This window comes from Magallana gigas, chromosome 10, assembly GCF_963853765.1.
Source record: "Magallana gigas chromosome 10, xbMagGiga1.1, whole genome shotgun sequence".
Taxonomy (NCBI): Eukaryota; Metazoa; Mollusca; class Bivalvia; order Ostreida; family Ostreidae; genus Magallana; species Magallana gigas.
In genome coordinates this window covers 16,795,240-16,818,589 of record NC_088862.1, presented here as the reverse complement: position 1 = coordinate 16,818,589, position 23,350 = coordinate 16,795,240, and the positions used below count along the sequence as shown (strand labels likewise).

General features: G+C 31.5%; 1 protein-coding gene across 2 annotated transcripts in view; it reads left to right on the top strand.

The window, feature by feature from the left end:
• Positions 1-3,492: 3,492 nt before the first annotated feature.
• The window catches only part of LOC117686458 (uncharacterized), a 33,964-nt gene continuing 14,106 nt past the window's right edge, over positions 3,493-23,350 (top strand). Inside the window, exons 1-7 of one of the 2 annotated variants that reach the window (XM_066074068.1) lie at positions 3,493-3,527; positions 7,942-8,218; positions 9,781-10,479; positions 21,602-21,709; positions 21,855-22,022; positions 22,408-22,541; positions 22,920-23,114. In XM_066074068.1, the coding sequence (XP_065930140.1) occupies positions 9,836-10,479; positions 21,602-21,709; positions 21,855-22,022; positions 22,408-22,541; positions 22,920-23,114 (1,249 nt within the window). In that variant the 5' untranslated portion in view covers positions 3,493-3,527; positions 7,942-8,218; positions 9,781-9,835. The remainder of the gene's footprint in view (positions 3,528-7,941; positions 8,219-9,780; positions 10,480-21,601; positions 21,710-21,854; positions 22,023-22,407; positions 22,542-22,919; positions 23,115-23,350) is intronic. The other variant, XM_034461327.2, reaches the window with a different exon arrangement.

Here is a 23,350-nt window from a genome sequence, read left to right as displayed (position 1 = left end):
CCATTCGTTTCTAGTAAATCGGTCAGTAATTTCCGGTGTCGGAGTCGATGTCGGAAATGACCGAATATCATTTTTGCTGACTGCATGTTTTACCTACTAGTGAAAATGTGTGTCGAGAGATGGCAATTTAAGTGTCTCTTATAAATTTTGTGTAGCAATTAATGTTTTGGAAGACAGGCAAGTACTTTCTCCTTGCTGTTTCAAAATAAAAATCGAATTTTCCGATCCTTGTAAGCATATTGTAGTGATATAAAGCAGATATATCCGTTATGAATAATTTAAAAAAAAAAACCTTCGGGGTTATGTAAGATATGCTACGCCAAAGTCCGACGTGGTTTTGCAGAGGACCGATCTTTTGGTGTCCGTAATATAACGGTAAGGTGCACGCCAAAGTCCGATGGTTACGCTAAGGTCGGATGATTCGTCTCATAGAGATTCGTCACGAGAAAGTCCGATGGTCAGCATTTATTTTATCATCATTATACACAGTCAATTTCGAATAATATTCCTCATACTTTTAGATGAGTTTCTAAAGGATAAAGTGCCCAAATTTGATGATTCTGTTCTTCTAATGAAATCTTTGAGAAACAGAGCAACATGTTGAAATCCCATTTGTGTATTCGAGGCTGCAAAGCCCATACAGTACAATCTGCAATATAATCAAAAAGACGTGGAAACCCTTTTGCAATTAAGAGAAAAAAAAGACAATTATAGGGTTCCAATTATCACAACCTATTACTCTGTACTCAAGAACTAAGAAAGATTTAGAGCGAAATTAGACAACCCATTTCCCAATGGTGGCTTAAAACGTGTTCAGATGGAAGATGCCTTTTGTGCAACAGGACAGCACAAGAACACACAGACGTGTTTATTAGCCCCATTACAGATCGCAAATACAAAATATTTGGTAACACGACTTGTTGCACAGACAACTGCGTTTATCTCATCAGCTGTTAAATCTGCTCAAAACACACAATTGATCAACAACCACCGTTCAACTATTAAGACAATTACTTAAATTTAAAGACATAATAACCTCAGTGGTTACAAATGGAAAGATGTGAGAGTACATGTAGTGGTAATTGACCATAGTCCTCATTGGACGGACACGGAGAGGAAAAGGCCTGGTTGCAGTTACCGTGGTAACCTTCACATTTATTGACAATGCTGTTTCTTCTGTGTAACGTTCTGATCGACAACAATGATAATTTACATATTTTAATGACTTTTAAAGATACATGTTTACAAACGATTAATTATTTAAATGATTCAGAGATAAATGGTTAAAAAAAAGTCATCTACTTTTCTCTAGATTTTTTCTCCTTACTTTCCTGCCAGAAAGCAAAACATTTTCCATGCCTTTTCTCTCGATTGCAAAAGGAGTGCTCCGCGGCTGTGAAAGATATATAGTGAAATGCTCAAATTTTAAAGCTAAAATATTAGGATTTTTTATTTACTAAATAATATTTTATGGCAAAAAATATCATATATGTCAAAGTATAGGCAGATATGATAGGTAATTTGCTGACGACCTAGCCCCCTTAATATCTATGGAGGAAATTTGCATGGTTGAAGCGTTTTCTAAGATTTTTCATTTTTTAAAGCAGTCAAAAGTACAAAAACATGGACTAAAATGATGATTTCGGTTATTATTTTTAGGCAGAATGGAAGAAATTGGTCTTTTTTGTAAGTAATATACATAATATTTTTGTCAAACTGATTTGTGCCAGTTTAGCTACTAATCCGAAAGTGACCCGCAATACACTAAAATAGTGGTTTCACAAAAACCCCTGTCAAAGTCGCTACTTCAAAGATTAAGGTTTTTGGGACACAGAATGAGATGATCTTTCTGCTGATACCAAACAACTAGACCTAATTATTGACATTACATATTTTCAGACAAGTTGTAAAAATCATTCGGATTTATACGTCAGATAACTGTATTTAATTATATTGCAATGATATCGATCACATTAATGTCCAATCCTGAAAGTCTTTTAAGTCTTGTAAGTCTTTTAAACTATTTAGAAATAACTGATGCGCATGTGTGTACTAAATTTGGAGTGTCTTGGGATAAAAATATATTCAATTTAAAGTAGTTCACATGCACATTCATACACAAGTGAGATTTAGTCAAAGTAATCAAATAAGCTAGGTCTTTCATATATTTAATGTCAATTTGAGTGAAATATTAATATTTGCATTTCTTCTTATTAGACTGAATTCTACGTCTACTTAAACAAACAATTAATATTACATTTAACGTTTAATTAAAAGTAGCACTGATTTAATTTTTTTTCTGTGTCACTTGCACTACTTGTATAATTTTTATCAATTTATATTTGTTTGGTAATATATAATTTTTGTTTTGCCTCAGACTAGAATGTCTCGACGTCATTGGATGAATCGCGTCACGTGATTGCCTTATAAATTTCTTTACACAGCGAGCGTCAAAATTTATACGGCAACATGGCGGCCGTAACGTTCTTTGAGCTGATTTTTTACACAAACGCTCAACCATACTTTTGATTTTTAAGCCCCAAAATACTTAGAGTGGCCCCCCCTTTGCCCGTGACGTAATATTACGATCCTACAATGGCATCCAGGTTTGCACAAACGACTGACAAAGAAGGTAAAAAACGAGAGAAATAATATATGAATTTAATTGTTATATATTATTTTTTGTTTGTTTACATATTAAACTTTAGGTCCTCGACAAAACAAAACACTTATTAGGTTTGTTACTGACTGTTTAAAGAAATTTGTGGGGTCGGTACTGGCGTGCGACCAGTTCTCGCCGAGTACCATTTCTCGCCAGTACATTGTGACGTCATTTTATCAACACATAAAGTTATAGACGAAAAATGACGTCACAATGTACTGGCGAGAAATGGTACTCGGCGAGAACTGGTCGCACGCCAGTAAAGTCCATAGAAGGCTCGGCTCCGCCGAGCCTTCTATGGACTTAACCGACCCCACAAATTTCTTTAAACAGTCAGTAACAAACCTAATAAGTAATAATGTATTAAGTAAAGTACAATAATTATTAATCTAATTTTTTAGAACCATAACACCAGAATTTCTCACCATTGGGCATGAATTTCCTTAGCAGCAAGTCTGATAGCTCCCAGTCTGAAAAAATTCGGATGGACGACCTGGGAGCTACACTTTCTAACGTGTTAAAAAGTTGCAATTTATGCGTTTTGAACTGGTTAATCAATCCAAAATTCTTCAACATACGAAAAAAAATCAGACTACAAAGATCGTTAAAATTGTTTTAAATGAAATATATAAAAATTGAACGTACGTTTGGCATGTAAATGTACTGAATATGACCATTTAAGACCAATTTTTCATTGTTATTTGTTTAATTAGCTATTGATGAGCTACGGGCGGTTTCGTGAACAATAAGAGTAGTAAAAGAATACGATTGAATCAAGCCGAAAGTATGCGGTGTCAAATGGATAAGACACCTCGCCAAACTGTATTCTGGGATACATGAAACCGAAAGTAAGAATTCCCAACAGGTTGGTGTTTCGACTTTGCACTATATTTTAAACGAAAATCCAGATAAATATGACTTTTTGAAAAATATCTCATTTAAGCATGGGGAAAGAAGTTGATATGCCCTGTCATACTTCGATTTTTTATGCTTTTACAGATTATTATAATTGATATGTTTCCAGGTTATCACAGTCTATTTTTGTCTTATCATACATGCAAATTGATTTCTCGGAAAAAGCCACAACGTGATAATGGGTGTTGCATACAATACATGTACATTAACAAAGTAACATGACAATGTTCTGCAGACCCAGTTTAATGATAAAATAATTGAACCATATTTGCCAATGCGCAGTTTTTTATGGATCATTAAAAATTGTTCTTTTAAGAAATCAAATGTTAATTGTAGTATTAATTTGTGCATGCTTTTATTGTACAAATACACTACTTAGATTAAAAATACATTTGGATCACCCTCTCTCTAAAGATATATAAGTAATGTACATTACAAAATGTGGTATTAGCATTGGAGCCATTCTCAAATAAAAAAATAATTGTGTAGTATTGAAAATTGCGGATTATATATTCTTTATGATATCTCCTTAAACAGATGCTTGCAAGGATTAATGAAAGCTCAATAATTTTTATATCAGAATTATTGTCTTACTATGAATAAAGTTAGCAAGTCCATTAATATAAATTTAAGATTTAGTTCGATAATTCATTATATGTACATTAACTACATTGTCTCTCAATCATATTAGATGTATGATGATCAAAGCAATGTAGCAGCTAGTACTTCACGAATAGTGTAGTTCATGATGCTATAATTTGTTTTCCTTATCAATAATTCAATTTTTAAATAGATTTTTTGTTTTCTATCTGTCGGAATTTCCTTCCATCAGTGATAATGTTCTTTTTTTTATTCAATATTGCCTGTAAATTTGAAAGTTATTTTGAGAAGACAAAATTCATAATGATAAGGAAGCATATATTAAGTAAAAAATAAGTATTACTAAGCAGTAATAACATAAATATTTTGAAATATATTTCAGTAAAGATGGCATTAATAAGAGTGCAGTTTACTGCACTGCTGCATATAAGCTACAGTATTAGGGAAGGAGATATGCATAGGAAAAAGGTCAATTATGTGCAATTATATATAGAGATATTTAAAGCTGAACACTACTCGTAAAAGGCACTGTCCGCCATATTTCTCTGTCATTGCTGCTCTCCCTACAACCTCTACATGTATATAAGCAGAAGACCTCTTAACAGTTCAGAGTATTTCGCTGTAAAGGTCTCACCTATGTGAACATACAACTTACATGCCATGTTAATTCAATCGCGATAAAATTATCAATTTTTTTTCCTCACTTTTTCTTAGCCAGGAGAAAAAGAACATCAAATATACAGTTCAGTGCATCATTTACAAACGGAAAATGCAAATAACAAGAAATAAATGCGCAAAATCTAAGACAATATAGGGAATACTACGTGTCAGCCACGAGTTTCAGTTGTGCAATGGGGTGTAACAAAATCGTAGGTTTTATATACCTGTGTGACCATACCTATAGATCTGTGAGTGACATTCAGAATTATAATTGCATGGTGATCGAGAGAAATGATCAATGTCCATTAATTTTTGCAGGATTAAAATTTCAAGGACAAAAAGTATTCTTTAAAAGTTAATTTCTTAATTAAGCCAAAATCACATTATTTACAATTTATTAAAGTTAAGAATCACATATTCAGATGCACTGACAATTTGCAGATAGTTAACTACATGTAAATGTCATAAATACACTGATTATTTAGTCATATATATATCAGATGTTTTGGACAGGTTATCCTGGTCTGATCCATATGATTTTTCCAGAGGGTCCACACTTTAAGGACGCACAAGACATTCCTCAATTTTATATAATTTTCCTTTATATATTATTCCTTATTATTATAATTATTAACATTTAAACCTGTTAACTCTCAAAAATTCAGGGTACATTACCAGGCTATTTTTGGAGCTATAGAGCTATATTTAGAAATTTCCTTAAATAGCAGGCAAAATGCATTTGAATTTAATGCTTATAGATAAAGTCATAGTATAAATTTTGAATAGAACACTTTATATCTAAATAAAGAAAGTATCATATATTTACATGAAAATACCATTATGGAATTACTTAATGGAAATCTTCACATTGCGGAGATAGGAAAAATAGAAAAAAATGGAAGATAGGTCGTGTCTGACCTTAATTAAAGCAATATATGTACTTGAGTTACATGTATAAAAGAATGCCATTTGGGTTGGGGTCCAGATTTGCATCTTACATGTATACTGGTATATATACATGTATAAGATATATGAGTATATATATACATATAGTAGATATACCAGTACATGTATATATACCATGTATACATGTAGCAGACATACAGCTTTAATTAATACATTAAAGGATCTAAATAGATTTTAATGGAGCATTTTGATCTAGAAAGTAAACATGACCTGATTTTATATAAAATGACTCGTGGTGATTCCCATTCACTCTTCTATATAGTATAAAATGGTATTTACAAAGCTACATGATTTTATTATTAGACATCTTAATTATGCAGACATATTGTTTTTGGTTTATTTTCTTTAAATTGATTTAAACCAACCAGTAAACTTTCTGAAGTAATAAGATAAAACTCAATACAAAATACCAATGTATTTCAGGTCAAGGGACTTAACTCTGCATTGTATATAATGTCATTTTTTGACAGTCGGGGCATATCATAAGATTGATATTAAAATTATATGAATCCATGGCACATTGAATTTTCAACATTGCATGGCTTCCACAGATTTTGATGTAAATGTTCATAATTTCATAGCTCTCTTAATTGATTTAACTACATGTATATCATATTAGACAACTGCATAATCAACAGATATATGCCTTGTTCAAATATAGCATGGAGTTTGTACACGTACAATCTAATTGAAATTATATATAGATCTTTCATCTCGCTCTCTGTTAGAACCATTTTAACAAGAGCTTGGACCAATTGGGTAGTTGTGTCAAACAGCAATATGACGTAGGCCTGTCTATTTTATTGCTGGCCACTCAGCCATGACTCTTTGAAATCAACAAGATTTGTCTCGCTTTTGAGCCAAGACTACACAATCGGTGCATATTTCGCTTGAAACCGCATCATTTTTAACTTGTTTTGATGCAAGAAATAGAAAGCTACGTCTAATCGTAAGTCCAAGGTATTGTTAAAATGGTTCTATGTATGGTTATCGCTCATTTCAAGTAGAATGGTACATGTATATTAAAGCTGCACTAATTATAGTCAAACAGTACATATAACTTTTCAGCAATATCAATCACCAGTTGTTTTTTTTCTTTTTCAAGTTTGTACAAATGGCATTTAATGCGGTTAATACGAAAAGATCGAATCTTTCTCCAAAAGATAAAAATATTTAGTGGATAATTTCTATGACAGTGCTCTATTTTTATTATATCAAATTTATATATAAGTATAGGGAAATACAGACTTATATCTTTTGATAGTTCCCTTATAATACTGGTACATCGTATAAGATTTGAATACTCTGGTAGCTATAGTTTCCTGGTGTTTTAACAGTTGAGATTATATTCAAAAGAATCTGCACATTACCAATTAATCTGTTGTGCTGTATGATATGGTACGTGAGACCGTTACTGAATTTTGTGGTTTGTTTAATCTTCATTTTCTATGTGCACTTATAGGTTTAAATATATATAAATTGTATATTTGATAGTCATTATACAAGTTAAGTTTGATATGTATACTTTTGATTTGTCAAAAAAAAAATTTGAGCACATGCAGATTCATGTTATTAATATCATATCAATAATCATATGATAAGAAGTTTTTGGTATTAAAAATGAAAAAAAAAATAAAGACTTGTTATCATGCCTGCTCATCCTGTGAAGATCTATCCTGAGATATCCTTGGAAATATATATATATATAATATTTGAAATTTTTTTTTAAAATGATGGTAATTAATTCTTAATAATTATATGGTCATTTATTAGTAGTTTTATTATAATATGTTGAATGATACGTACACTAAATGCTTTAATTAACTGTTGTTCACTATATAGTCGGTGTATACTTTAGTTGCTGTAATGTTTACTAAATATTTTGAATATAATCTTATTAACAATTGAATTATATATATAAACACTTTAGTTGCAGCTGTTAACATAATGTATTTATATATCTTCAGTAATACACTTTAGCTAGTTGCTGTTTACATATTGAATGCTGGTGACATAGGTGATAAGACAACATTTTCTATATTTAAAAGTTGACAATATAAAAGGTTACACCTATGAACTTCCTTGGTTTTTGTATAATAGTCTCAGGAGGCTTTTTATTTATTTGTGTATTTTTTCAGAGTTGGGCTGCTAAAGAGAGACCTTGACCTAGATTCATACAGTCGTGCTCTCTTGCTGTTAAAAACCTCTCGAGTCATTGTCAAATAAGGAAGTATTTCCACACATTGCACGCCGGCGCAGTTTATATATCGCATTTATGTAGACGGACCTCTACTTTTTGTGTCCTCCCTCGCAATCAGACGGAAATTAGAACCTCCAGGGGGGAAACTACATTGTACTACAGATTGTAGGCAGACTTGGAAGGGTTTGACTTTGCCTCGGAGCGAGTTGATAAAGGTAAGTGCTACATGAGGGAGAGAAAGCAATTACAACTTAAGTGCTCAAACTTTGTGTATCTGGCATTAAGAGAGACTAAGTAACTTAGATTTCATATCATAATTATTATGATACAGGTTCACGCACCGTGACTATTTTTATACAAGCCAAAGTTTATTTGTTTGATAAGGAAATAAATACAATTGCGGTTTACAATGGCGGTGCATGTCAGAGTGCTTAATTAAATAAAGGGGAAAAAAATGTGAATTCTTATTCAAACTTCATTCACTCAAGGACTGCAGTGGTATTGCACGTATTTTTAGTCCGGCAAAAGGAAAAATGGAATGCGGTGATAAGTTTGTATGGAATTAAGTAGGTGTTGCTTTCTGTTTGCATTTTTATCTCAAAACGTAGCTTGATATAAACTTATAAAACTAATGTGAATAAAGTAATTTGATGATGGGTTAAAATGAGAAAGAGGGGATCAGTAGATTTCACCCAATAACAATACAATGCTTAATGGGTGTTTGAGGCTACAGGGATGGAATTCTGAAGTTATGGATGTACAAACTGAAAGAGGAAATGTATCATGTGTATTGTATATAAAGAACATTGGCCTTTGAATTGCTTGTTTTTATAAATAGCTTTTGAAAAATTTGGACTTAGTATTAAGAAGAATGAATTTTATTGAATCAATGTACATGTATTACAAAGTCATGTAATGATCTATGTGCTAACTAAGAATTCTGAAATTATATGAAAAAATCATTTGGAACTGCATGCATGAATATAAAATGATTGCGTTCTTTGTTATATGCATAAGATATTTTCAAATTAAGTTTTACCTGTAATTTAACTCCAAAGCTCATATTAAAAAAATAAAAGCTTTAAAAATTATTGTTGCATTGGGTTCAATGGAATTTAAAGTAAAAATGCAAAATTCAAAAACTTGCAAGTAAAATGATTGATGTGTTTGATGGACAATTGGCTGTCAATGAATTAATTAGATTAAAGAAGAAAAATTTGAATTAAGTTAATGATCAGCTTTTAAATTTTCATTTGATATGTAAATGAAAGACATACTGCACAAAAGTAAAAAAAAAAAAACTCTGCAGTATAATTATACATTGGACAGCTTCTATCAGTACATGTTTGAAATTATGTTCATAAATAGAGGTCTAGCTGGGTGATCATTCTTGATGACAGGCATGGGCGTGATCATTTTACCAACTGGAGTGCACTTCACTCACTTGACACAGCCGATTTGTGGATAGATACACAATTAACTTTCAATATTCTCGCGGTATGGTTTCAGTTTTCTTTAGAAAAGTTTCACGCACCAGTCGACGTTCATTTGCATAGAACATTAATCAGCGGCTGGTAAGAGATCCTTTGTTTATCGTTGAGTAGTCCAACCATGACCGTTCAGTGAGAGACCTCCACGAGTCAATTGTACACGTTGGTTGTGATTGCATCAAAAACAGGGATGTTAAAAAAAATCAAGAATTTCTCAAAACTTCCACCAACCATGCAGTCATGTGAATTGATGTGGTAGTATTTCATAATCATTTTTCTTGTTTTAGATAAAATCTTGAAATCGCGATCAACTCCGTTATGAGGAGTCCTTGAGGGTCGATCATGAGGGACTTAGAAAAATTTCCGGCAGAGGAGAATTTGAGGGGGCGGGATCATTGTTTAAATGACGACATTGAGAAGGATGATATTGATATAGCCATCTTCAATACAAGTTACCCCATCGACAGATCTGACAAATGCAGAGGAAACTTGCACGGTATTGCATCATCGGGTGCCAATATTACGAAACAACCTTGGTATAACTGCCAGGGTCAAGGTCATTTGAGGGACCCCAGCCAGAAAAACCAAAAAGAGCTGGCCAATGGGAGAGCCACATCTGAGAAAAGTGAAAATTTACGAACTGTAAGGGCGTGCAACAAAACAGAGGGCTCAATAACCACAAAAAAGAAAAGTGCAGTGAAGAATAGTAACGATAATGATATGTCAATTTTGCCCAGAAATCAGAGCAAGAATGGCAATCTTCAGATGGAGAATATAACTGAAGACAACAGGGAAGAAAGCAATTGTTTTAAACAGGTGGATCAGCAGGTCCAGAAAGGAAAAGACCCCTCTCCCAAAGATAAAGAGCATTCGACAAAGAAGGAACCCAGGAGACTGGTCGTGTGCAGGGGAGAGAAGCAAGACAAAGAAAAGAGGAATAAATCAGACATTGATAGAAAGAATGAAGCTAAGCAGTTACGATTAAGGTAAGCATGCATGCATTCAAGGTTTGATAGTGTAAAGTTGTTTTTTTTGTTTTTTTTTTGGGGGGGGGGGAGTATTTTTTTTTTTTTATAATATTATGAATTTGATTTATAACATTTTCTTTATCATTATCTGTAATACCTATTGGAATATTATGCAGGTTCTTTTGAAATTTGGAATGTGTGTTACATCCCATCAAAAAAAGATGGGTTAATATTTATGATTGGTATACAAAAAACAAAACACCTCCTTAGTGGAAAAACTTGTAAAAGATGAAGAAAATTATCTCTATATAATGTGACATTTTCTTCAAAATACACCTGGCAAGGATATGTAAAATATATGAGAATGATTCATCTTGTCAGTGAATAAATTAACAAATTTTGAAAAATTACCCAGCTCTCTCGATATTTTAAGCTTTGAAATATTGCATAAATTTGCATGAATTGACTGCAAGTAGCTCAATTTGTACTGACCTAATTTTATTTTGATAATGGATTAGTTACCTGAATTTAGGTTAGGGAGAATTAAGATTTATACTCAAGTCAAGTACAATGTCACAGCTGAAATCTGTACTTTAGATGGAATAACAATGCGATATACATGCATGCATGTATATATATATAATTTTAAATGATGTTTATTAATGATAATTGGAAAATGATAAAATTTTAAAGCTAAAATATTTGGATTTCGATCTACTTGACTAAATGTTCATGCAGTTTGTAATGGCCATAAATAATTAAATATCGTGTCAAAGTTTAAGGCAGATCTGATTGTTAATTTTTTGACCACCCAGACTCCTTAAGTAAATTTCATTTTTTTAATCAAATATTTTAATACAGAGCTCTTCTTCTCAAGGAGATTAAAATGGTCTAAAAATGGCCATGACCATCGAGCCCTATTACAATTAAGATTAAAGGAAAATTGGAAAGATTAAAATGTATTATTCTTGAATCATCCATCATAAGAAATTGCCAGTAGTTTGAAAAGTGCTCAAACGGTAGACTGAGGTTAATAATTATTACCTGTAAATGTCTCATTAAAAACTTTTTTTAAAGAAATTTAATTATATTTTCTTTAATATTATTTTTTTTTTCGATTACTGGCTTACTGCGTAAAGATTCAATTTTCTTATTCGTGTAATTTAATTATGCAATTTGAATTTTCAGTTTATACTTTCACTTTGAAATAAGGATTGCATAACAACTTTATAGTGAGGTGATGATGCTGTACCATGTACAGTAAGGCCAAAATAAAAAATAACTTTGTATTTCCTCAAACGCAACCGTTCCAATTAAACCCTGCCGACTGAATTTTTTTTTACCACAATATAGATTTTTTTTTTGTAGGAAATCTAATTTGATAGAGTATACTTTCATTTTCTGCCCTGGTAGAAACAAAAATTATTAACCTACCTACCCAACTTCAAAATTTAGGATCGAGTTAGAGGAAACAAATACATTTTTAATGATGGCTTAACTATTTCTTAAGCAGAAATTTTAAAATAATTTTTGTTAAATAAGACTGATCTATTTTTAAAATTGATGAATTTTAGATCAGTTAGTTTAATTTATTCACTGGCTCAACTTAATGGATTTTATACAATTTATACACTGTCAAAACAAAGAAAAACAATTCCAGGTACACATGTTGAATAATAACAATATTAGTCACAAAGAGATAAAAAAGGGTTTTTTTTTTGGTAGTTACTTAAGAGGTCAGACTAATGTACCGCGCGGTAGTTATACTCTAGATATGAATAAGTGCAAACAACAAAATATAAGTAATAATTACTAATGATCTATGCAGACAGCAGCTAACATTAATCATGACAATTTAGTCTGAATTTCATGAGCACAATATTTACAAAACATTTTTTTGACCTGATGACATCTCCGTGTGGTATTTTAAAGTCTGGTGATATTATTTTACATATTATGTATAATTAATGCTTGATAATTATATTACTAACCATATGTGGGTGCAGACGCACATGTATTAAATAAGTTAATTTATCGGTCCATTTGTATGTTAATTAGTTAGTGATATTTTTTTACATATTATGTATAATAAATGCTTGATAATTATATTGCTAACCATATGTGGGTGCAGACGCACATGTATTAATTAATTTATCAGTACATTTGCATGTTAATTAGTTAGACACTGTCTAAATTAATAAGTGTACAAAAGTTTGTAAGCAAGCCGAGGAAGGTCAATAGAAAAGTCTAGCTTGAAATGCTGGGAATATTTTATCACGTACAGTTAATATTGCTATCGAGTACATGTATGTTAGTATGTAAGCATGTAAGCACATAGGCGTCAGAACGGGGAGGGGGGCTCCTTTTTTTGCAAAGTTATACATATAACCATAACGAAAAATCTTTTCTTTTCTTTTCTTGTTTTTGCTTGTCAAGATTTCTGACAAGGCTATAGACGCCATTCAAGCCGACATTAAGTGTACAAAAGATTGAAAGAAAAGCCTTAGCTTTTAGAATTAATTTTAAACTTATTATAACATATCGTTGCATACACAAGTTACTACCAGTAGTACATTGTTGCATACACAAGTTACTGCCAGTAGTGTATTACTCAATATATTTTATAAGCATTGTTAGTAATGTTAAAGTCAAACGCTATTCAATATTTCTTAAGATGTCTGATTTTTTTCTTGAGGTAACCAATTATTTTCAAGTATATATTCAACTCAATTTTAAGGTCACTTGAGTCCCTCAGGTGAATTGGTATTGGTCTTCATCCATCATAATTGTGCCATGCCATGTCCTGTTCTTAAATAGTAAAATTCACTACCTATTGGGCAGGGGCTCAGGCTTTTTATTTGGGAGGGGATGACAAATAAAGCCATATAATGAACATGTATTTTTTTTTTTAATTGTATGAGTTAATCGTTAAACTAATTACCATTGGTAAACACCTAATGATAAAAGCAGGGGTAACAGTAGACTCAAAAATGGAGCTGAAAATGTGAACACGAGACTCCCTGACAGGTCCATCTAGGGACTATGGTACTCAGGTGGGGACCGTCAAGGTCTACTGTATTGGGACTATTAAAATGTTATGCACAAACTATAACAATAAGAACACGATGATCCCGAAAGAAATAAACCTGATTTGTTACTTTTCTAACACTTTTGAATTTGTTAAACATAAACAGCTGTATCATGTACAAAGGGATGTCTGCTGAATTGTGACCCTGTTAATTAAATTAAAACTTTAATTTGGGGGCGGACAGGATATTAAATATCATAATGATATGAAAATTTCTGAAATTTCAAGCAACCTGGTGAGATATGGCTGACATTTGAAAATCATAGACTTTTATATAAATGACTGAAAGGAATTGAACCCCCCGGTTGCTAATGGTGGTATTTGATAATTAAGCTTAATTGTCATCAATCTACATCTACAATTATCACCTGACAAAAAGACGTCATATTTCATAATTTCTTATTAAATTTTTGTTTACAAAGTAATTAAATTAATTCCTAGACTCATGCTGCAGATACAGTTCAATATTCCATCATGCAACGGTCTGGTGTACGTAGGTTAAAGATGTACATGCATGCAGGTGTCTATGAATTTTGATAATTATCACTACATATAAATCTAACATTTATTTAAATGAGTTGCAGGAAGGAACCTAGACACTGTGCTAATTAAATCCATAGGCCTGGGTCAGTTCTAATAACTATGTGACATTGTCTAAAAAAAAAAAAGAAGTCACTTAATGTCCAATTTCAAATGAATTTATTTACTAGATAAATATTATGTAAATATTAATAAATTAACAGACATCTGTATACTACTATTATATCAAAATAATAGACTTGAAATTTTGGGCTTTAATACCAAGAAATCGGAAGAGTACTCACTCAGCCTCTTTTAATTGCTTTATATATTTTTAACATCATTGGTACTTGGAGATTACTAATTTTTTTTTCTCAACCAGGCTTTGTTAATAATCAACGAAAATTCCTTTAAAAAATTCGGAAATCATTTGAATTTTTTTTAATTTTACAATCTTGCGCATGCGCATTATGTTAGCACTAAATCATGGGATGCTCTTTAGTTTATGTTTCCACAATATCACATTTGCATGGATAAACTCAAAAACGATGATACAAATACGTGTGAATTTTCATTAAAAATTTGCTATATATTCTGTTCATGAAAAAAAATACGGGAGATGACTCTAACTCAGTGCGTTAAATATAAAAAAATTCTGATATTTCTGAATGTCAACATGGTGTGCAAATTTGATGCATCGATTTCGTAAATGCCCGACATAATATGCAATGTCAACCTGTGCATGCACAGGTCAAAGTCTAATTGTGCATAATTGTATGACATTCTACTACAGTAAATCTCGGGTATAGTGAAGTCCTTGAGACCATTAGATTTACTTTGCTGTATCTCTAATTCATTACATCCGTATAATGAATTTGTAATTATTATTATAGTGAATTTGCTCTATACATGTTTTTATTCCATATGACTACCATTTGTGCTTATTGTGGCATGAAATAAGTTACCCTCTTTACTTAGTAACAAAATTAGAGATTTATGTGAAAAAAAACTTATTCAGAGAATATAAATAATTCATTTGGTATTAATGCTAATTGTTTAAATTAAACTATAAAACACTTCCTTCTAAAAGAAGTAAATTTCGCTACAACTCCCCAAATTTTGCTATATATGAGAAAAAACCTGTTTGTACTAAATGAGTTTTACTGTAGTTAGCTTTTATATACAAGAACTGCTTGATCATAAAATTAATTTTTCATGTGCAAATATGAATTTAATTTATAATTGATGAAAACAAAAACTATTTTTATTAGCTAATAATACACAGAAAAAACAATGTCCGTTTGAAGATAAATGTGTGCGATTATGTCTATGAATTCTGATCTCAAGTAAATCTTTATGTATTGATTAGTAAGTTAATAGTTCAAGGAAGAGACATGCGTTTAATGGAAGTGTATAGATTTAATTTAAAAACAGAAAGAATTAATTAGTTTTATAGACTACCGGTATATACCAAGATTGCTAAAATTGGTTAAATGGCTCAAGTATTCCTTGGTACACAGTCCACCTCCATTGGTTTCTACTCGGAGAATTGGTGAATTTTCAGGTAAACGGTGGGCCCGAATGGATTTTCTGTTCAATATTTGAAATACACGTACATGCACCATTAGAAACACTTTGTATACCGTGGACAATGCAGCAAATATTGCACTGCGTTCTTTCCACAGTGTGATGGGGATTACTTAATGTGAGCTGTACTGTATTGTAGCTAATAATACACAGAACAAAACAATGTTTGAAGATAAATGCTTGTGATTATGTCTATGAATTCTGATCTCAAATAAATCTTTAATCTTTGTAGGTTACAGTAGTTGGCCATAATTTAGTTCCCAAAATGATGAAAATGGTCGACGTTGATGTAGATCTCGTCATATCACCTGAAGTTTTTTGACTAACTACTTCTAACAACGAAGTAAAAATGACTATGCAAACCTATATATTACTTTGTAGTATATCCTAGGGTATGAAATATTCTTGCAATTTTCCTCGTTTAACGATGTAAAGGCTCGCATTCAATATAAAGTAAGACTACTCGAAATGGCCAACTACTGTTTACAGTAGTTCAAGGAAGAGCAGTACTGTATCTTCAAGCTAGGTCTAATGTACCATTACTAATGAATTACTCATCCAAAGACAGCTAGTGTATTGCAAACCAATTTGCAATTATCATAATTAATAATTGATGATATAGTGCAATTAAAAAGGGATTTTGCATAGAATTTGTTTTTCTAAACAGATGATTTACCATATGTCCTCTTTTAAAAGTATTTAAATAGAGGCTTAATTTACGCTGCATATTTTGATTTGATAGTCTAAATCCCTTTAGTTTATATTTTAATTTCAAAATATCATTTGGGACTTCAATTTATTTGTTATTTCACAACATTTGTTTTTTATTTATAAGCATGATGTGGACATTATAAATGCATGCATTTTGAAGCGTTATAGCTAGATATCCAATGTTATGATCATGAGCATTGCGAAAGATAGAGCAATAGTTAAATAAATTGCCCATGCACTTGGAAGTAATTGAAACTTTTTTCCAAGCCAACCACAATGTGGCTCTTACATGTAGCAGTTGAAATTCAATTTTGCGGTTAAAAGCATAGTTGAGTGATGAATTGTGGTTATTTCGCAATGCACATGTATCAGCTAGCTTGAACTATTGATTTTTTTAAGCCCTGCTAGTTATAATATACAAAATATTGACACAATTAAACCTGAAATTATGGAAAATAAAACATATAATGCAGGAAATGTTAAACTTTATAATTATTGATTACAAAAACTGATGCACAAGTTTCATCAAACCAACACTTCATGTACATGCATTTAATATTTTATAAAAGTAATTTAATGTACATATTAAGGAAGCAGACTGATTATTCATATGTATAAATAGTCCAAAAATGAAGACATATACTAGTAATTAATAGCTTAGATCAAGCATTTATAACCGGGTAATAAAAATTCTTGTTACATGTTTTAATATGATACAATATCATATGATGCAATATCATATGATACACTATCATATGATACAATACCATTTCATATGTTATTATACTTACATGTTAAATACTTAAATCTGATTGGTTTAGACGCAGATGATAATCCGTTCTATTACCCTCAGCGTTAGCAACACACTTAGCAACGGGTAACACAATGAATTGTTACATGGGCGTAAATTATGCACGTACAGTTAGCCGCATGTAACAATTTGTAATGTTACCCGTTGCTAACGCTGAGGGTAATAAGAACTGCGTCTAAACCAATCAGATTTCAGTATTTAACATGAAAGTATAACAAAATACAATACCATATCATATGATACAATATCATACAATGCAGTATCATTTGTCTTTAGTTAGTTATGGACTGACTATAAAGGGCATTTTTCATGAAAGCCCAAAATCCAAAGATTCCAATTAATTCCAAATTCATGCAAATAAATACCTGTAATACACTGTTCATGTATATAAGGAATAAGGAATCATTCTTTGAGTATTATTCACTACCTATTGGGCAGGGGCTCAGGCTTTTTATTTGGGAGGGGATGACAAATAAGCCATATGATGAACATGTATTTTATTTTTAATCGTATGAGTTACTCATGTAACTTACTACCATTGGTAAACACCCAATAATAAAAACAGGGGTAACAGTCAGAGGAGTCTTGGATTTAGGGTTAAAAGACTCAAAAATGAAGCTTAAAATGTGAACACCAGACTCCCTAACAGGTCCATCTAGGGACTGTGGTACTCGGGTTGGGACCGTCAAGGTCTAGTATTGGGACTATTGTTAAGCACAAACTATATAACAATAAGAACACGATGATCCCCAAAGAAATAAACCTGATTTGTTACTTTATTTACACTTTTAAATTCGTAAAACACAAACAGCTGTATCACAAAGGAATGCCCTGCTGAATGGTGACCCTGTTAATTAAATTAAAACTTTAATTTAGGGGGTGGATATTAAATATCATTAAATGATATTAATATGCAAGTTAAAATTTTTGAAATTTCAAGTAACCTGGTGAGATGGCTGACATTTGAAAATCATAGACTTTTATATAAATGACTGAAAGGAATTGAACCTTTGGGTTGCTAACTGTCAACATGGTATTTGATATTAATCAATTGTCTTCAATGTGCATCTAGGTTAAAGATACATGCATGCAGGTGTCTATGAATTTTGATCTCATTACAAATAAATCTAACATTTGTTAATATTAAGTTCCAGGAAGGGACCCAGACACTGTGCTAATTATATCTATAGGCCTGGGTCAGTTCTAATAACTATGTGCAATTATCTAAAAAAAAAAAAGGTCACTTAATGTCCAATTTCAAATGAATTGATTTACTAGATAAACATTATGTAAATATTAATAAATTAACAGACATCTGTACTACTATATTAAAATAATAGACTCGAAATTTTGGGCTTTAATACAGAGAAATCGGAAGAGTACTGTCTTTTAATCGTTTTATATATTTTAACATCATTGGTACTTGGAGATAACCATTTTTTTTTTTTTTCTCAACCAGGCTTTGTTAATAATCAACGAAAATTCCTTTAAAAAATTCGGAAATCGTTTGAATTTTTCAGATTTTACAATCTTGCGCATGCGCATTACATTTAGGCTAAATCACGGGATGCGCTGTAGTTTATGTTTCCACAATATCACATTTGCATGGATAAACTCAAAAACGATGATACAAATACGTGTAAATTTTCATTAAAAATTTGCTATATATTCTGTTCATGAAAGAAAATACGGAAGATGACTCTAACTCAGTGCGTTTAATATAAAGAAATTCCGATAGTTCTGAATGTCAACATGGTGTGCAAATTTGATGTATCTATTTCGTAAATGCCCGACATAGTATGCAATGTCAACACAGTCCATCTCCATGGGTTTCTACTCGGAGAATTGGTGGACCCGAATGGATTTTCTGTTCAATATTTGAAATATACATGCACCATATGAAACACTGTGTACATGCACAGTGGAACATGCAGCAAAATGCACCGCATGCTTCCCACAGTGTGATGGGGATTACTTAATATTGTACTGTTCTGTAGCTAATAATACACAGAACAAAACCATGTTTGAAGATAAATGCGTGCGATTATGTCAATTTATGAATTCTGATTTCAAATAAATCTTTATGATTATTTAGTAAGTTACAGTAGTTGGCCATAATTTAGTTCCCAAAATCATGAAAATGGTCGACATTAACGTAGATCTCGTCATATCACCTGAAGTTTTTTGACTAACTACTTCTAACAACAAAGTAAAAATGACTATAGGCAAACATATAATAATATATTACTTTGTAGTATATCCTAGGATATGAAATATTCTTGCAATTTTCCTCGTTTAACGATGTAAAGGCATTCAATATAAAGTAAGACTACTCGAAATGGCCAACTACTGTTTACAGTAGTTCAAGGAAGAGCAGTACTGTATCTACAAGCTAGGTCTAATGTACCATTACTAATGAATTACTCATCCAAAGACAGCTAGTGTATTGCAAACCAATTTGCAATTATCATAATTAATAATTGATTATATAGTGCAATTAAAAAGGGATTTTGCATAGAATTTGTTTTTCTATAAACAGATGATGATTTTACCATATGTCCTCTTTTAAAAGTATTTAAAGTAGTTAAATAGAGGTTTAATTTACACTGCGCATTTTGATTTGATAGTCTAAATCCACTTAATTTATATTTTAATTTCTAAAACTAAATATTTACTGATTTTTAAAAATATCATTTGGGACTTCAATTTATTTGTTATTTCACAACATTTGTTTTTTATTTATAAGCATGATGTGGACATTATAAATGCATGCATATTGAAGCATTATAGCTAGATATCCAATGTTATGATCATGAGCATTGCGAAAGATAGAGCAATAGTTAAATAAATTGCCCATGCACTTGGAAGTAATTGAAACTTTTTTCCAAGCCAACCACAATGTGGCTCTTACATGTAGCAGTTGAAATTCAATTTTGCGGTTAAAAGCATAGTTGAGTGATGAATTGTGGTTATTTCGCAATGCACATGTATCAGCTAGCTTGAACTATTGATTTTTTTAAGCCCTGCTAGTTATAATATACAAAATATTGACACAATTAAACCTGAAATTATGGAAAATAAAACATATAATGCAGGAAATGTTAAACTTTATAATTATTGATTACAAAAACTGATGCACAAGTTTCATCAAACCAACACTTCATGTACATGCATTTAATATTTTATAAAAGTAATTTAATGTACATATTAAGGAAGCAGACTGATTATTCATATGTATAAATAGTCCAAAAATGAAGACATATACTAGTAATTAATAGCTTAGATCAAGCATTTATAACCGGGTAATAAAAATTCTTGTTACATGTTTTAATATGATACAATATCATATGATACTAACAATATCATACGATACAATACCATATCATAGGATAACATACCATATCATATGATACAATATCATACGATGCAGTATCATTAGTCTAGTTAGTTATGGACTGACTATAAAGGGCATTTTTCATGAAAGCCCAAAATCCCAAGATTCCAATTAATTCCAAATTTATGCAAATAAGTACCAGTAATACAGTACTGTTCAGGTATACATATATAAACACTCCCAAAATTAAGATAAATATTGAAGCAAAAGTCAAGGCCATATCTCACACTGGTAGAGTAATAATAAACCCCTTCATCAGGTAACTGAGGTACTGCTCTTTTGCAGGGCAAATTGACATGGTTTGTTGAAATATGACGTTGTTGCATTTGTTTTATCAACTAACATCGTTGAATTGTCAACCTTCAAAAAAACAAAAATTTTTTACAAAATGCCCTGCAAGAGAGCAGTTACTATGAAGAGGTCAATTAAGCTATTGGTAATAGTTAACAGGAGGAATTATAAGCTATTTAGGGTGGGTCTTTTTCAATTTATGGGGCTCAATCAATATTATGTTAAGGTACCATCAAGTGCTTAAATGTGGGAAGTATTTTAACATGTATGCGGGGTTAATGAAGTCACACACAGGGAAGCATGTAATTACTATATTTATCGCAGTGCATGACTGCATGATGTTAATTGCTTTTTTTTATTTCCTTCCTTTCTTTATTTGGCAACTCGTTTGTTTTCCTTCTTTGGTTCACATGATTTGTCTGTAATGTTATTGAATTCTTATATTGAAAAAATGTGTCTAATATATATTCACCTCTATTCAATATTGCCGGGCAGCTTATATATGATTAAATTATGCAGTTATGTTTTGTTAAGCTTGCATCAATCTACAACAGATATGATTGCACATTGAATGTATATATACACATTACATTATTGTTGTGCAATTTGATTCATGTGTATTTACAGAATTTTATAGCTATGAAAATTTTACTAACTACAACTAACACATCTAGAATTCTTTAAAAAAGAAAAAAAAAATTCTTTCAGATATTACAATTGAATCTATTTTTAATTACAGGTTGAATTTGAAAGAGACATCACCGAAAGAACTTGTTTGTGAAGTGTACGAAGAAACAGGTGCAAATGAAAGCCAACTTGACGAACCAAAGGAAAATCCTACCCAAAGGTAAGCAGGGAAATAAGTACACCTGTGATTAAACACACATGTGATTCTGTACCCGAATTAAAAACCGACAGTATTTTAAAAAAAAAAAAAGAAAAGCGTAACTGAGGTACAAATTAATTTTGTGCTTTTCAAATTCTGTTTGCAGAAATGGCTGTGCCAAAGAAGAAAGTAATATGTTTAATAGAGATACCAAAGAGCATGCAAACTTGACAGCCAGCTATGTTATGACAGTGAACCAGCCAACACAGTTATCACAGGCCCCGGCTCACCTGTCCATCCAGTACTCCAAGTCATACCAGCTCTATAGGCAAAAGTTTGTTTGAGATTTTTATAAATAAAGGTTACAATTTAAGAGGATTGGGTGGGCAATAAATTGCTCTTTAGATCTACCTGAAATTTTTAGATAATGATTTATCTTTTAGGTTTTTTGGCAATAAATCATTATATGGTAAAGAATATATTACCTTTAAAATTGAAACGATTTCCCATATATCTTTATTCAGAGCTAGATCTTCATTCTCCAATGGAGATCTGCAGTTCGGATACTTTAACCAATGAACTATTGTGATATTCATGCAAACAAATCGATTGATACAGACAGTTTAACATTAAACATTTAAATCGCCATTTTTAACATTGTCTCTTAAAAGTATAAGTCTTGATATAGTGAGCTACCTTAATTGTCTTTATTTCTGTAGAAGTGCTGAGGAACACAATGGAGACCTGGGAAAGGAAGTGGGCGTCGCCCACCCGTTGAGTCTGGAGGTTTCTCTCAACTCTTCCAAAGAACTGTTCTCTCTTAACTTTGAGGACCTTTCCAAGGAACTTTACAGTAATAATGATCTTAGTATTTTGATTTTTAGTCAGACTGGATTACTGGATATTTTGAGATATCAATGTGCATCTAATTTCTGCTTTAATTTCTTACTTTTGAAATTGAATCGATAAATTGAATTCAAATCATTCAAATTCAATACAGAGTCGCATAAATTTTAAATGCAGATAGACCTGATATATGGTACATGTACATATGTATCTCTTACCATTGGAATGTTATTTTTATCTGCATGTACACTGTACAAATAGTATGATTCAGCTTTCAAATTGAAAATTTTTTTGAATGATCTGGTTTATTGCCCTGTACAGATCAAAACCAATTTAAATTAAATGGACAATAAAGAAAGTTGTGCTCTAATTTATAATTATATAGATAAGCTTTCTGACACCAAGGATTCTGAACCAAAAGCTGAGAGGGAAGTGGATCATGACGATGCCCTATTAAAACGGTCTGCTGACGCTGATCTTGAAGAAGAAAAGGAGAATGATTGTGAGAAAGACGTCTCTTCCAACCCCCATGCTTTGTACAAATCAATGTCTGGTCTCCGAGAGGATATCAAGCTAGCTGGTATTTGTATACAATGTAGTAATGTATGAACACAATAAATATCGTATATATTTGCAAAATAATATTAGGCAGAAAATATCATTTTGCTGGTTTTTTGTAGGCTTAAAAAAAATTAAGAATTTAAAAGATTACTTATTAAAAAACATAGTCCATTCACTAGATTTTGGCAAAATTTGGGACGTGAATAAAGGCAGATATATGGCATATATTATTGGTAATGTTCTCGTGTCAGCTAG